Here is a 17,182-nt window from a genome sequence, read left to right on the forward strand (position 1 = left end):
TAAAGGGATTTGTACATCTGAAGGAAATGTTTTTAGATAGGGGTTATCCTGGTGAATTTACTGATGCCATTCTGAGAGAAGTTTTGGATGAATGGGGTAAAAAATATATACCACTTTTAGGTAGGAGGTTAACAACCTCCCCCCAGGCAGGTGTAGATGTAGATGTAGATGGTAGCGCAAATATTGATTTCCAACAAGCCTGTGTGATTCAATATATTCCTCTATACAATGGGGTTAAGAATATTCTTAATAAAAATTGGAGTAGTTTCAAAACTAGTAATGAAATGTACCAAGTTTTGGGTGAAAACCCCACTTTTTCTACCAAAATAGGACCTAATTTAAAGTTGGTTTTAGAAAGGAAAATTAGTAATGGTGGCGTGAACACCAACCTAAATGGTACCAGACCCTGTGGTAGATGTTCTTATTGCCATTACATTCTACAGGGTACCTCTATTACCTTGGATAGTGAAAATGGTAATACTTTGTATTTCAGGAAAGGAAACTGTTTTTCCAGCAAACTAGTACATCTTGCGAAATGTTTTACCTGCATTTTCAGTTACAGGCTTGCTGTTCCTGAACTGTTTGAAAGTTTCTGTGAGGCCATTTTTGCTTGGGCTGAAGGAGGGTCTCTGTGTTGATCAGTGGCAGTGAATAACATTGAGCAGCTTCCCTGCCCCCCCGTAGAGGTGGTTACTGACTTGAAACTGTAGTTTTATTGGCCACTAGGGGTCATTTCCAAAACTCCTTCATCTTCCTCTCTTAAAACCTAGTTGCCTCGTGGTTTGGGCGTCTTTTCAGGCTTGTTGGCTGTTGGTGAAGCACTGTTATAACTTGATATTACTTGTGAACCTCTGCTATCTCTGTAAAAAACAAAAACAAAAAAAAAAATCTTGCTATTTCCCACTTTTCTGAGAGTTAAAAAAGTTCAGTTACAAGCTTGCTGTTCCTGAACTGTTTGAAAGTTTCTGTGAGGCCATTTTTGCTTGGGCTGAAGGAGGGTCTCTGTGTTGATCAGTGGCAGTGAATAACATTGAGCAGCTTCCTGCCCCGTAAGCGTTACTGACTTGAAACTGTAGTTTTATTGTCCGTTGGGTCTATTCCTGCTTCTTTCCAGCCCCTGCTATCAAGCACGCTTTAACGTGCTTTTTGCCACTAGAGCAGCATCGGGCAGTCCCGGTTAAACAAGGTTAAACGCTTTCTGGCTCCAGAAAGTCTGTTCTTCAATTTTTCCCTTAGAACTGCTCTGTTAGGAACCTAAACAGTTTACACCTTCACTAAAAAGTGCAGCACTTGTTCCAAATAGCTTTTTCTTCTCAAAACGCTCAGCACTTGTCTTATAAGCATATCCCTTGTCTTATAAGCATTCTCTTTGCAGGTCAAGCACTCCTATATTATACAAATCTCTCACTAGCAAAACCCCCCAGGAGTGCCCACTTCCCTGCTAAGCCCACTACTTTTCGGTCTCATACCAACTCATAATTCTTTCTAGCATGTCGAAGGGTCAGATGCTGGCGTCCTCTCCTGCCCAGTTGGTGAATCTGGGAATTCTGAGACAATGTTACAATTGCCTCATGTACACGGACAACCCTCTCCTCCTCCCACGTAACATTAACACTTGTGAGAGATGCAGCTATTTAGCCAGACTGGAGGCTGAGCTCTCAACTTAGGACTGGCAAGACCAGGCAGGAGGAGAAGGCAACTACACACACCACAATACCAGTCTCACATAACTCAACCACACCACTGAATCAAACACATAAACACACCAAGACATACTCGGAGGCTCTGAGTAAAAATTTACCTAAACAGCAGAGGCCTCCAAAGCAGACACCCAAGCAACTGCAAACTCAATACACCACACAAACAACACATAAACAACAAAATCAGTGTGCAAAGCAGTCACTAACCTTAAGGCCAAATACAACACCAAACATACTTGTCATAGGTGACTCCATAGTCTGACACACTCACGTCCGTCACACCAGACTGAGTAAGGAGAAGGTCACAGTAAGCTGCCTGTCGGGCGCTAGAATCAGCCACATAACGCAAGCACTCAGGTCTCTCAACAGCAGGTACAAGTACGACTCAGTCATTGTCCACGCAGGTGTCAACGACCTGTGGTCTACATGAAAAGAGACATTGAGGAGCTCTCTGATCATGTAGCCCAGGCAGGTATGACCCTGACCTTGAGCAGTATCCTACCTTCACCTAGAATGATGCCACAATACAGTGATAAGATGATCAGCTTTAATAATTGGCTTAAATTCTGGTGTCATTCAAAGGGGATCCAATGTCTGTCTGCCTGGGATGACATGCTGGACAAGCCACGCTGCCCTGTCACCCCTAGGCTTCCGGATATTGGCCAAGGCTCTTTCCCCCCCCTAGTGCCTTTTTTTGTCCAAGCTCAAATTCTCAACCTACCACCCTAGAACACAAAAAGGAAAAACTAAGGGTAATGCTGCTCAATGCCAGAAGTCTCAATCTCAAGATGCACTCAAGGCCCTTCTCAGTATTGAGAACATCGAAGTCTATACTGTGGCAGAAACCTGGTTCAAGGCTCCTGAGAGCACCCCAGCTCTATCAGGTTTCACCTCCTATCATGCGTGTCCATATTCATAAAGGACACCCACACCTCAAGGTTGGTGGCAACGCGATGCATCGGAGACCATCCAGGTACAATTAACCATAGGCAAGACTGCTCTGCAATTTGTAGCATGTTACAGGCCACCCTCTCAAACTCAGGAACCTCACATGGCCTTCCTGAAAACATTGGAGGGATAAATGTATCTCCAAACACCATCATACTAGGTGACTTCAACTACCCTAATATAGACTGGGAACACTACTCAAGCCCAAACACTCTAGCCCAAAGGTTCCTGGAGTTCATAAACTCAAATGCCATGGAACAACTAGTCACCATCTCCACAAGAGGAGAAAACATACTTGATCTCATCATCACGAACATGGGATCACAATGTTCAACACCGGAAATATACCCCTCACTGGTGAGATCAGATCATAAACTAATCTCGCTGGAGGTCCTCATCCTGCCCCCACCTGAAATAAAAAAGACCACAGTGAAAAACTTCTCAAAAGCCAACTTCACACTTCTAAAAACTAGTGTGATCTCCTTTAAGGCCCCTGAGCCAGTGGTAAACATTACTCAAACCGCTGAATCACTTACAAATGCCTTCTACCAGCACCTACAGGACTGCATGGATCAGGCAATCCCAAACAAAACTAAGACTCTTTGTACCAAAGGCAAGCGTCCAGTCTGGTGGACCCCAGCCATAAACAAGCTCTACAACAAAAGGAGGAAGCTACTACAAGATAGAGCAAAATTCTTGAAAGGTAAGACACCTTTGATCATTATAAGTAAAAAACTAAGAGCTCTCATAAAATCATCCAAGGCAAATATTGAGAGAAAAATCGCCAAGGACTCAAAAGACAATCATAAGGCCTTCTTTAGCTATGTTAGAAACCTAGGAGGAAACTCCCAGATATGCTCAGAATTAGTTCAAAATGATGTGAAGATTACTGAACCTACACACATTGCCAACATACTGGCTGACAGGTTCAGTGCAAACTTCTCCCCCCCAAAAGGAGAGATATCTATACCAGAGGATTGTAGCCCCCCAAACATCTCCAACGCCCAGGTGAGAACTGCTCTCTCCAAGGCAAAAAACACAGCATCCATGGGACCGGATGTGTCCCCGGCTGTGTGCTCCACGAACTCAATGAGGAATTAAACCCGCAGTTAGGACAGCTGTTTAATCTTAGCCTCACCTCAGGATACGTACTCAAGGAGTGGCGCATGGCGACTGTGGTCCCACTTCACAAGGGCGGTGCCTCCACCGACCCTGGAAATTACCATCCCATTAGCTTGACAAGCCTTATCTGGAATGCCATGGAGAGGATCATAATGGAACTCATAAATAAAGACATAGGGAACTTGCAGACTTTGGATCCAACCCAGTTTGGCTTTGTCAAAGGCAGATCATGCCTTTTAAACTTGGTTGACTTTTTCGAGACAGTCACCAAGGCCATTGATGAGGGAAAGGCAGTCCATACAGCCTACCTCGACCTGGACACAATACCCCACTCGGGTATCATCGAAAAACTCATCAGCTTGAATGTAAACCCATACATCACAAGATGGGTTGCAAACTGCTAAGTGACAGAACCCACAGGGTCAGAGTTGCTGGAGCCATGTCAGACTCAAAGCCTGTCATAAGTGGTGTCCCACAGGGCTCAGTCCTGGGTCCACTCTTGTTCGGCATCTACTTTTCTGAAGTACAAGCAAACACAGGAGGGTTATGGCTGACAAAGTTTGCAGATGACTGCAAACTAACACATCTGACACAGATATCCTTCAGAAGGGCCTCACAGAAGCGGATAACTGGTGCCAGAGCCATGGCCTAAAGTTAAACGCCAAGAAATGCATAGTCATAAAAACAAGGTTACCCCTAGCTACCATATAGGTGGCAATCCACTGAGCACAGAAGAAGTCATCAGGGATCTGGGGACCCAGGTTGACAGTAGCCTTTCGCTTGACACTCATGTTGCTAAAGTAGTTAGGCAAACCTTCTACATTGCCCACCTGATCATGAAGGGATTCACATCTAGATCAAGGGAGGTCATCGCCCTGTACTCATCACTCATCAGACCTATGATTGAGTACAATGCCCCATTCGAATGTATCTGACCCGACACCTGCAGCAGCTGGAAAGGCCCCAAAAGTTCCTCACCAAAAGGATAAAGGGTCTCAAAAATATGTCTTATGCTGCCCGACTGAAAGAACTCCAGCTCTATTCAGTCTCATATCGCTTGCTCAGAGGTGACCTGTGCCTGACATATAAGGCCATGTCAAACCCAGATTTGATGAATATGCTTCACCTCAAAAAATCTAGATCCCTCAGAACCACAAGGAGACTTAAACCTTGACACGGTTATTAATAGAACGTGCTGGAGGGACAGATTCATCACCCAGAGACTCCCTATGCTGTGGAACAAAATCCCGGTACATGTGAGGCAGAGCACCTCGCTGGCCTTGTTCAAGAGGAATCTTGACCAATGGATGGGAGATCGCAGATATACCCCAGGGATTACTTCAGTGTCACTGCTTGACAGAGGCACAGCAAAATAATAGGCATAGTTTTATTCAAACTAAAGGGGTGGCGAAAGCCACATAACTATGGGCTAGGCTTATAAATGCCCTTGGGCAGATAGCCTAGTATGAACCTATGAACCTATGAACCTATTTTATGTTGGAAAGACAGAGGCTTCTTAAATCCAGAATATATGAGCATCTATATGATGTAAAAAATAAGAGAGAAACTAATGCTTGTTTAGACATAGTTTACAGTGTGAAGGTTTTTCCGGGTTTAAGTTTGCCATTCTGGATACTGTGTAAGTAGAATTCAAGAGGAGGGATTGGCAAAATGTATTGTGTAAAAAAGAGTTGTTGTGGCAGTTAAGGTTGGGTGCAAATGTACATCCAGGGTTAAATGATTACTTGACTATCCTGCCAGTATTAAAAGAAAAAGCAGGACAAGTCTAAAGTCCCTTTATTTGTTTTATTAATATGACAGTGAATAATATTGACCTAATGTTTTTTTCCTACTCTGATTATTTAAAATATTAATATTCATGATTTATGCTAATTTAATGGTTTTTATTGGCTGTTTTTAACCAATTATGGTTGTTTTAAACCTATTTAAACAGCTTTTTAAGAAAAGGCCTTTGTTCGGATGAAGTCAACTGTGTTTGATGAAAGCACTTAACTGATTTTTTACACAATAAAACAGACTGGAGACTGACTACCAGGGTGCTTATTTTTTGGTTTATTTGTTTTTTAGTAAGCACTTTTCATAGGTTCATAGGTTGATAGGTTGATACTAGGCTATCTGCCCTAGGGCACTTATAAGCCTAGCCAGAGTGTGTTTGGCTTTCACCAGCCTTTTAGATTAGTTGACTGTGTCTCTGTATAGCAAGTCACAGAATGTAGCCATATTAAGGTTAGTTTACTGTACCTCTGTCTAGCAAGGACACAGAAGAGATCCCAGGGGTAAACTTACGGTCTCCCATCCACTCGTCAAGATTTCTCTTGAATAGGGTCAGTGAGGGGCTCTGCCTAATATGGATTGGGATTTTGTTCCAGAGTGAGGGGAGCCTCTGGGATATGAATCTGTCCCTCCAGCATGCCCTGTTTATTTCAGTGCTGAGGTTCAAGTCTCTGGAACGTGTAGCTCTAAGGGACTTGGATTTCTTGAGGTGGAGCATGTCCATTAATTCTGGGTTGGACATGGCTTTATACATCAGACACAGATCGCCTCCGAGTAGGCGGTATGCAACTGAGTAGAGCTGGAATTTCTTTAGCCGAAGTGCATAGGGCATCTGTTTGAGTCCCTTGATCCTCTTGGTGAGGTACATTTGAGGTCTTTCCAGTTGCTGCAGGTGTCGGGTAAAGTACATACCAAATGGGGCATTGTACTCAATTATGGGTCTGATAAGTGATGAGTAGAGGGGCACAATGACCTCTCTTGATCTAGATGCGAACCCTTTCATGATAAGGTGGGCTATATAGAAGGTTTTTCTAACTACTTTGGCAACGTGATTGTCAAAGGAGAGATTACTATCTACTTGGGTCCCCAGGTCCCTAATTACTTCTTCCGTACTTAATGGATTACCACCTATGTGGTAATTTGTGGGCACTTTGTTTTTCCCAAAGGGGATGACAATACACTTTTTGGCATTCAGCTTTAGGCCATGGCTTTGGCACCAGTTATCCGTCTCTGCGAGACCCTTTTGGAGGATGCACGTGTCAGCCGGAGAGTCGATTATGGCATCCAGTTTGCAGTCGTCTGCGAACTTTGTCAGCCATAGTCCACCCGTGTTAGCCTGTACCTCGGAGAAATATATACCGAACAAGAGATGTCCCAGGACTGAGCCTTGTGGGATGCCACTTGTAACTGGTTTAGAGTCTGACATGGCACCTACAATTCTGACCATGTGGGTTCTATTCCTAAGCCAGTTTGCAACCCATCTTGTGACATAGGGGTTGATATTTAAGCTTATGAGCTTATTTATGATGCCCGAGTGGGGTATTGTGTCGAAGGCTTTGCAAGGTCCAGGTAGGCTGTGTGGACAACCTTCCCTTCATCTATGGCTTTGGTAACAGTTTCAAAGAAGTTGACCAGGTTCAAAAGGCAAGATCTGCCCTTAACAAAGCCGAATTGGGTAGGATCCAGTGTCTGGAGGTTCCCAATGTCCTTGTTTATGATTTCCATGATGATGCGCTCCATAGCCTTGCAGATCAGGCTGGTCAGGCTTATAGGGCGATAGTTTCTGGGGTCCATTGTGGCACTACCTTTGTGGAGCGGGACCACTGTTGCTGTACACCATTCCATTGGTACATATCCTGTAGTAAGGCTGAGATTGAACAGTGTCTTTAAGTGAGGGTTTAGTTGTTCTTGGAGCTCATGTAAGACACATCCCAGGACACCGTCTGTTCCCATTGATGCTGTGTTTTTTGCTTTGGAGAGGGCAGGTTTCACATGTGCATCTGTGACCACAGGGAGGCTACATTCTGTTGGGATAGACATTTGCTCTTTTGGAGGGGGGGGGGGGGTTGCACTGAACCTTTCTGCCAGGATGTTGGCAATGTCTGTGGGTTCAGTGTATTTTTTGTTATTTTGCACTAACTCAGGGCATATCTGGTTACACCACTTTGCTGGTTTTATTCTTTCCAGATGCTTCCAGAGTAGGGTACTACACAAAGTTTTGTTTTCACAGCTCTGTTACTGGAAGAAATTTAATTTTGACAACTTGAAGCAATTATTAAGATTTGTTCTGCAAAATGCTAACAGCTAAAGCTACAGGTTCAGTGACGCAATAGTGGAACAAAGAAATGGACTGATTTTTTGTTTTGTCAATGCTATGTACAGCTGTAGCTTTACAGAAGACAACAAAAATGTGAATAAATTGTATAAAAAATACATTTCCACTTCATCAAACTGTGTGTGTGTGTGTGTGTGTGTGTGTGTGTGTGTGTGTGTGTGTGTGTGTGTGTGTGTGTGTGTGTGTGTGTGTGTGTATTAACACAGCTCACATCTGAATTACTTGCCATTCAGAGTTCTAAGGCAGAACATTTAGTTAGATAAACAGAGCAGTGGTGCAACGGTAGCATTGCTGCCTCACAGCAAGAGGTTCTCCAGTTCGATTCTCGGCTGGAGTGCCTTCTGTAAGGAGTCTGCATATCCTACATGCGTTCATGTGCGTTTCCTCCCACATTACAAAGACATGCGTCTGCAGCATTGCTCCCCAGGCCTCCCCTGAAAATTGGATCCATTCCAAGTCAGACTTTACCAGTAAACATTTATAAAAATAAATAAAATAAACTGATATTCATACAGCTCAACGCATGCATCCATTTCCCTATCTCACGTTACTTCTCTACTGTAAAAGGAGTGTTCTTGGCTGTGGGTGTTTAACACCATGAGGTCCTTATCTGCTAGCAAAATCTTGTGTTTCTATGTCAGGCAGCAAATCTGGATGAATAAACATAGCATGAGCATGACTGACAGTTACCACTCTATTATATTTTTCCCCAATGTCAGTTCAACAGTGCTTCTACAGCTGGCAAGCTGTTATACAGAAGAAGCAAATGCTGATGTTAGCCATTTAGGTACCTGCATTCTGCAGAATTAAAGATATCTCCTTCTCAATGTCCTCCAGAGTCCTGAGTCGCTCATTTGCCAAACTGTACGTTGTCATTTTACCTTGTACCTTTCTGCATGTCATGTGCGTGCAACTCCTAGAAGATGAGCTCTGTACAGTTTTCTACAAAGAAGCAAATACAAGTGAGGAGGTCATTGTGCTTAATATCACAGAAATACTTCAATAAAAAAAAAAAATACACACACACAAAATAAACAAAAAAACTTAAGACCATAAGTGATGACATTCATACTCCCATTTTGCTTCTCCAGTCACCCACCACCCCCATATTCTATCATGCCTGTAAATGTGCAATCACATCTAAAACTATGGTCACCCTTTCATCAAGTATGAGTGCAATCACATCTAAAACTATGGTCACCCTTTCATCAAGTATAAGAGCACAATGCCAGATTATTTTCAGATCACTGCATATCATCACTCTTTTCAGTTGGGATGACTGAAAAATACACACATGCAAGTAAATTTACCATTAACAGTAGATGTTTATATGACCGCTACCACAGTAGCCTTAGCTATTTGGGGTTGCATTCTGCTTTGGATACAACAGCTAGCCAGCTTCCAAAGCTTATGGGCACCTTCCACTCATCCAAATAATCAGCAGCTCAAGCAGAGCTGAAGGAAATCAATGGCTTGGGCACAGAGCTCTTTAGGGTTTTCAGGTCTCTATCCTCCCTGCATCAGTAGGCAAGAAAGAAGCAGTGGTTACTGCAGCACTAATCAAACATCTGCTTTTATGGTAAGTTTACATACAGAACTGTACTAGGCTCATCATTTGATCACTTCTGCAGTAGCTTTAGCTATATATGTAGATGATCATAGCTTATACCAAATGGGAGGAGGAAGGGTGGAGATCCAGAAATCCCTGGAGAGTGGTACTACCAAAACCTGCTCTAGACCTGGAGAAAGAATAAACTTTATAGTGCTTTGTAAAGTTATGTAGAAAGGACCAGGTTGCTGCTTAGGTTCACAGGCAAAAACCAGGCAGTCTGCAGACTATTACAAACCAAGCTAATAACCAGGCAGCCAGCGACAAAGGGCAGAATCAAACCTTGTACTGTATGTGTCTATAAGGTAAACATCTTAACCATTATGCCAACCAACACCCACTGCCACTGCTTCTAAAATACTTCTAGAATCCACCCCTTTCCAAAAAGCCACTGATGAAGCCAAGGCTCTGGAAGAGTGAGTCATGACCCCGCCTGGAATTGCCTTGATGCGGTGGGTATAACTAAAGGTATTTGCATGCACCAACCATTAAAGATGGTCTGCTTTGACACAAGTTGTCACTTTTCTTACTTTCATAAGAAATTAAGAACTGATCAGAGTTTCTAAAGGTTTTAGTTCTGGTAAAATAAGAGTCACCCGTGGATATCCACAATATAAACAATTCTCACGCCCTTATTTTTAGGGTCCACAAAGAAGACAGGGAGAATGACAGTACCACTTTAGGCATAAAAGATGTTTACAAGGTAACCCTAACTTTGTGGATAAGATGATGCTGACCCACCATAAATTTGCAATTCAGACATTTCTTGAAGCAGTCAGATCAATAAGCCAAACAGTTATGGACTTTAAAATCAGCACAGTGGGATGGTTCAAATGGAGTCAGAGTTACCCCCCCAACACCAATTCAATGTTGAGATCCCAAGGAGGAGCCAAATGATTTCTTGGAGGTTTGGTAGGCAACACTCCTTTCAAAAACATTTTAATATGGCAATGCATCATAAGGAGAGAATTCATGGCCAGGCACGCTGAAATGGCCCAAAAATTAACCCTTAAAGAGTATGAAAGGCCAGACAGTAACTCTGGTTCCACAATAGCTGTGTGAGAAAAACTAACCTTAATTTTTTTTTTAAAGATTTTCTACTTGGTGCCAATGTTTTTCCAATTACTAATATACAGTCCCCTAGTGGCAGGTTTATTTGCCTCCTTTAATACCTGCTGCACTTCCTCAGAAAACAGGTACCTAAAAAGGGTATTAAAACATCATCCAGTTAGCTGAAGCTGTTTCAAGTTGTGGTGAATCAAATAGCACCTGTATTTTGCAAGTATGTCTAGGCAGTGAAGAAGTTTGTGGTAACTGCCTTTAGCCATTTCCAAAAGAAGGGAGAACACTGTTGCCCAGACCAGAAACGATTTACAACAATGATCTTGGAAAATCTAAATCTTCATAATGACCCTGGATATGAATGGAACGGAATGTGGTCCTGACAATTAAGAATTCTAAAAATAGGTGTGGCAGAAGAAAACACTCCTCCCATCAATTTTTCAAAGGCTCTTCCATCCTTCTCAGAGGGGAAGTGATTAGTACTTACCAGATGTTTAGGAGTAGCAAAGAAGTCACTGAAGGGTTAGATCAGACACTGGAAAATAATTTTTAAGACTGATGAAGTTTATACAATCTGCTTTCTTAGGTTCAGCAGGCTAGCTATCAGGCAAGTCATAGGCTGAAATAAAAACTTTTCACAAATGTAAGAAATGGAACAAGTTCAGGAAATTACAAATGTAACACATCATAACATTTCTTTAAAGGCAGTGGAATATTACGTTCCCACTGAAACAAATGATGCATTCTGGATAGGGACTGTGATTATGTGAGGTAGTGTCAGCTATGCCAGGAAAAGTAAGCAGTGGGTGTGTAACATATGCCAACATAGCTAGCTGGAGTTTTTTTTTAGAATTACATGCCATTTGTATATCAAGCTGATTTGTACAGATGCTTGTGTTGAAAAATGTTTTTGTAAAGCAGCTTGTGTTAAAAATTTACCAACAGTGGGTCCTGCTGGATAGAAAAGAAATACACTTGTATGTTAGACTGTATTGTAACTGTTGAAATGAATATACTGTAACAGAAGATACTGGAAGAAAGAGGCTAATCTCAGTGCAGCTAACTTTGAAAAAAGTCAAATTACAGTTACCTGGTTTAGGCCATAAATACTGCATCTTACAGTTCTGATTGCAGCCAGAGACAAGATGTCTGTAAAAAAAAAAAAAAAAGGACCAGGAATCCTACTGTATTGTCCTTTGGGGTGAACTAATTGCTACCCTGGAAGGGTGGAAGTTTCTGAAATTGTTTTATAGCTTCCAGATGCTATAACACATCTTAGAAAAGCTATATCTGCTTGCATTATAACACATATGTGGTAGATTCTGGTTCAGTTTTTAGTAAGGGGAGTAGTGTAGGAACCACAGTGAGATGACCAGATGTGATGTTATTCTATAGCCAGCACTGACATATTTAGATATTAGTGAGAGATGTCACTTGGCTCTCAGCGGTCTGTTTACAAAACCTGCCAAGAAGGAAGACCACTCACCCACGTCATCTTGCCTTGCTCTAGTAACTGAACTAGGGACAATAATTCTTTGGATCAGCCAGGAAAATATACTAATATTAGTTAAGAAAAGGGTGTCCAGTCTTACTGTGTAATGTTAATATTAATCCAAATGCTAGCTTGACCAAGAGCAAGGCTAGTAGGAGTGGCCTGCACAGTGTCACCACACAGATATGCAAATACTCTTAAGAGCTTAATTTCTCTAGACAGACCAGCCACGACTGAAAGGTTTAAATATGCTTAATAATAAAAGAACAAGAAAATACAGTAACTTCAGAGTTCAAAATAAAAGGAAATACTTAAACAACATTGCAGGACAGTTTCAAATAACTACAGAAAAGAATCTAAATTAAGCTCAGCTATATTCCTGACTATATCTAAAAGAAATTAATGCATCCTAGTTAACGTACTTACAAAGCAAGGCAAGTGTGGTGAGTGGATGTTCTTTTCAGGTTCAAGACAAATACAGAAGGCACATTCTCTCTCAGAGAGTTCTTAAATTAATAGCTCAAATATTGCTGCTGGGATACTTGCAGCATGACATCACTTCTTGTCATCTGACTAACCAAGGTGGAAACCCCCACTGCAGCTGATAGCATTTAGCATCTCTCTGTAAAAATACATTACAAAGACTTCTCTTAGGTATAAGGCAAATGGTGGAAGTTGTAAACTAATTTACAGTCCAACACACCTAAAGGCAATACAACAAACTTCTAGTTCTAGACATTATGTCTCCTGCTGCACTGAAACTGAAAGAGAACATCTTTTATGGTGCATCGCCCTATATATCTCTCCCAGAAACAATATCCCTATCCTCGAAGACATTCTCCAATGGGCATCCACTAAAGTTAACTATGAAACATACATTTTAGGTGATGTAAATACCGACTGGAACAAAATCAACTCTCTCTCTCCCTCCCAAGCCATCAACCTTTACAACTTCATTCAAATAATACACCATATAATCCGACCCAACAAAACTAACCCCCCAGGATCCTATATTGACTGGATCCTAGTCTCCGATCCAAATAAAATCACTAATTCTGGAAAAATTCCTGATACTATTAGTGACCACCACCCAGCCTTTATTCATCGCGCTACCAACTCTTCTCCTCACCAACACCAATACATCCTAACTCGTAATCTTAGTAACTTTAACCCTACAACCTTCTCAAACCTATTAAAACAAATGAACTGGCAAGACCTTAAAACCCTCCCTCGTGATGCTGCTATCGACTACTTCAACTCTGCCTTCTTAGATACGCTAAACTCTCTTGCCCCCATCAGAAATAGAAGGATAAAAATAAATACTGCTCCTTGGTTATCTAAAACATACTAAACAAATTATGCATCAAAGGGACAAACTATGGAAGCTGTTCCAAAACAATAAACTGCCCAATACCTTGCTCCAATATAAACAACTACGTAACCAAGCAAAACAACAAATCACTAAGGACAAAAAATCCTATTACACCAACCTCCAGTCTAATAACAACAATAATCCCAAGAAATTCTGGAATTCAATAAACTCTCTCCTTAATCCCGGCTCCAAGAATAATCCCCATCCTGATACAAGTAAATCTGACCTAGAACTATGCTCAGAATTTAACTCTTTCTTCATACAAACAATATCTGACCTAACCAAGACTTTTCCCAAAACAGCCCATCTGTTCCCCTATCTTCTCCCACCAATTCCCCCAATAACCCTCCTCTCAGGTTCAAGCTCAAACCTGTCTCAACTAACTTTTCTATCTAAACTTAAACTCTGCTCTAATGCCCCTGACAATAGTCCCTCCACTTTCCTAAAATGTGCTGCAGATGGGATAACACTCCCAATCAGCATCATTATCAATAGATCTATTAAGGAATCTTACGTCCCCAAACTTTGTCGCTCAGCTTACATTCTTCCTCTTCACAAAGGGGGCAAGAACACCAACATCATAAATTTTCACCCTATCGCTCTACTCTCACCAATCTCTAAAATCTTAGAAAAATGCATCCACCACCAACTTATGCCTTTTCTAACCCAAAACCATCTTATTACACCAACTCAACATGGCTTCCACTCTGGCCATAGAACTACTACTGCTCTACTTTCCTTCTTAGAAACTATCAATCAAGTCTGAGATTCAGGTCACCTGGTCTCTACTGTTTAGCTTGATCTCTCTAAAGCTTTCGATACGGTTTCCCTTCACCGCTCAAACCTGCATCTCTCATCTGACTCTCTATCCTGGTTCTCTAGCTACTTATCAGATAGGTCTCAGGCAGTCAAATGGAAAAAGTCCATCTCCTCCTTCCTACCTACCCCAACTGGTGTACCACAGGGATCCATCCTTGGATCCATACAATCTAATATTTTCATTAATAACTTTCACATTGCTATCCCCGATGTCAAAATTATTCAATACGCAGACAATTCAACCTGTCTGCTCTGCCTCAAACATCTCTGAACTGCTTCTCAAAACCCAAGCTGCTTTCTCAACCACTGAAAACTGGATGCGCCAAAATCACCTCTCCCTTAACGCTAACAAATCCAAAATTCTCCTCTTTTTCCCCAGAAAGTCCTACTCCTATGATAAAGATACTTTCAAAGTCCTTAGTCACTCCAACTCTCCTATTGAAGTAGTTCCCTCTGCCAAACTTCTCAGTGTTACAGTCGACGAATTCCTTAAGTTTGACATACATATTCAACAAAATATTAAGAAAACCCTCAAAAAACTAGGTACGTTATATAGGAACAATCCCTTTCTCTCTCACTCCACCAGGCACACTTTGGCCACTACCTACCTTTTTGCCCTCATCATTATATGGAGCCCCTCTCCTAACCAACCTGTCAAGCTCCATCACCTCCAAACTAGAAATCTGCGACAACAAAATCTCTAAATTTGCCTCCAACAGTAAATATTCCACCCATCATTGCCTTTCCCTTCAATTCCTAAACTGGCTAGAACTACCAAACTACCTAAACTAGCTGCAGCTCACCACAACACACAAACTTATATTTCATCCAACTAACTGTCCTGCTCTAGCTAACATCCTTCCTTCCTACATCCCCAATAGAACTCTCAGATCTGAATATCAAAACCTGATTGCTATCAACAAACCTAAAAGTCCAGCTAGCCAAATTTTCCTCTCTTTCACTATTGGCAAGGCTTGGAACTCTCTCCCTTCCTCTCTAAGAACAACTGCAAACTCTGTAAATTTCAAAACTCAGCTTTTCAAACATCTGTCCACTAAATGGAAATATCCTAACTAGAGTGTAAGATGGCAAGGCAGTGCACATAGTCTACCCCACCTAAAAACTATCTAAGAACACATTGATATCCTACCTAGAGTGTACCCTAGCACTCAAAATGCCCTACAGCTATTTATCATTGAACCCCTTTGTGCAAACATTGTAAATAGATTCACACTTTAAAATGAATGCATGCAAAAAGTCTTAACTCCTTTCTCCATGTGCATATATAATGCATTTTGCCAAATTATTCTATAAGAATTCACTTTATAATTGTATAACCCTTTAGAAAAACCTTAGTGAATTTGTATTTGACTATTTGTAATAATGAATGTTCCTATTGTGCAAACAGGTCTCCTCAATGTATCACTTATATTTTTCATATTTTTGTAATTTGTATTTTTGGAGCTTTTCTCCCCAAGCCTCCACTGAAAACGGGTCCTCGGGGCCCAGTGGACCTCCCTGGTACTCAAACTTGAAATAAATAAATAATAATCTCATTTCAACTATTTTTTCTGAAGTTTTGCAAGTTACCTTCTATGTGCCAGTTCCTACCGTTAATAGTTTATATACATTTTGGTTCATTTCCTGTAGAGTACACTGTGGATACATCTTTAAGCTTGGTACTGTATAAACCCTTTTCACGCACACTTCTGTACCAGCAGTTTGATATACACAACATACACACACACTTCTGTACCAGCAGTTTGATATACACAACATACAGTTCTAACACATTTGTAACACAAGTACATGAATCATGTTGATATTCACAATTGACATACAATCATTTACAATCATATCATTTACAAATTCCAGACAGTTGTGCAAGCAGTATCTCCCAGTCAGACTTCTATATAAATCATATTAATATTCACAAATGACATATTTACAAAATTCCAGATAGCTCAGCTAACAATATTTCATTTTGTGACAGCTCTTAAGGAAAATTGTTCTTGGTGCATTCAGCTGCAACTGAAAATACTGTGTGTATCTTTGTTCCAAGTGAACATCTCTCACACGTGTCCGCGAGGAGGACCGAGGCTCCTTGACTGCTGGCCCAGAGGAGGGGCATCACAGTGGCTATTAGAAGAAACTCTCTCCTTAGAATCAGAGTCAGTTAGTTGAGGAAAAAAAGAGCACAGAGAAAAAGTTGCCCCATAACAATTACTTCCTGTTCAACATCCTAAAAATCTTCACAGAAAAAAATAATTACTTTTCTTCTCACCAGAAGTTACCAGAAACCAGAAAGTCAAAAGCCAAGACTAAATAAATCAAATCTCTCTGAATTCAAATAGAAGGAAGAGGTCGATTTTTTTTTTTTCCTTCTCATTCTTTTTAAACAAGAAATTTCCTAGAAACAGGCGGACGTCCGTTACATGTGACACAACATCTGTGACAACATCCCAGGTAGCCCAGTCCAGGGCAGGGCGCCCTGTGGCATTCCCTGCTCCAAGTGTGGGCACACCAACAGCTGCAAGAGGCCATTTCTATACCTCCAGTTCATGGTGACTGATGAGACTACCCCAGAGAGATCCAAGGTACAAGAAGAATGATTTGAAGAATCAGAAATGACCACAACAGTCATCCATCTGCAGCTAGACAAATCAGTAACCCACTGAAATGGCAAAGGCTGCCTGAAAAAGTTGTGGCTGAAGGTAGAACCAAGGAACTGATGAATTGTTCATGTTAAAGCCAATAAATGAAGCCTGAAACCCAGAAGACTGACAGCAATAAAATTGATAAAACAGCTAAGTTCCTAGCCACCCATCCCAGACCCTAATGTGTTTTTTCATTGCTTTTCTACTTCAAAAGTAAATTTAACTTTATTCCACAAGCATTAAATGTCACAGTTCACTGTAAGACACACAAC

The 17,182-nt window shown here is 41.3% G+C and overlaps 1 protein-coding gene across 1 annotated transcript in view; it reads right to left on the reverse strand.

Annotated features, from left to right (window-relative positions):
- Positions 1–17,182, reverse strand: part of MED11 (mediator complex subunit 11) — a 278,176-nt gene that overhangs the window by 238,098 nt on the left and 22,896 nt on the right. Inside the window, exon 2 of the mRNA XM_044059180.1 lies at positions 8,691–8,841. Coding sequence (XP_043915115.1) covers positions 8,691–8,802 — 112 coding nt within the window. The 5' untranslated portion in view covers positions 8,803–8,841. The remainder of the gene's footprint in view (positions 1–8,690; positions 8,842–17,182) is intronic.

The sequence above is a fragment of the Protopterus annectens genome, chromosome 17.part0 (assembly GCF_019279795.1).
Source record: "Protopterus annectens isolate FY-2018-M chromosome 17.part0, PAN1.0, whole genome shotgun sequence".
NCBI classification, from domain to species: domain Eukaryota; kingdom Metazoa; phylum Chordata; order Ceratodontiformes; family Protopteridae; genus Protopterus; species Protopterus annectens.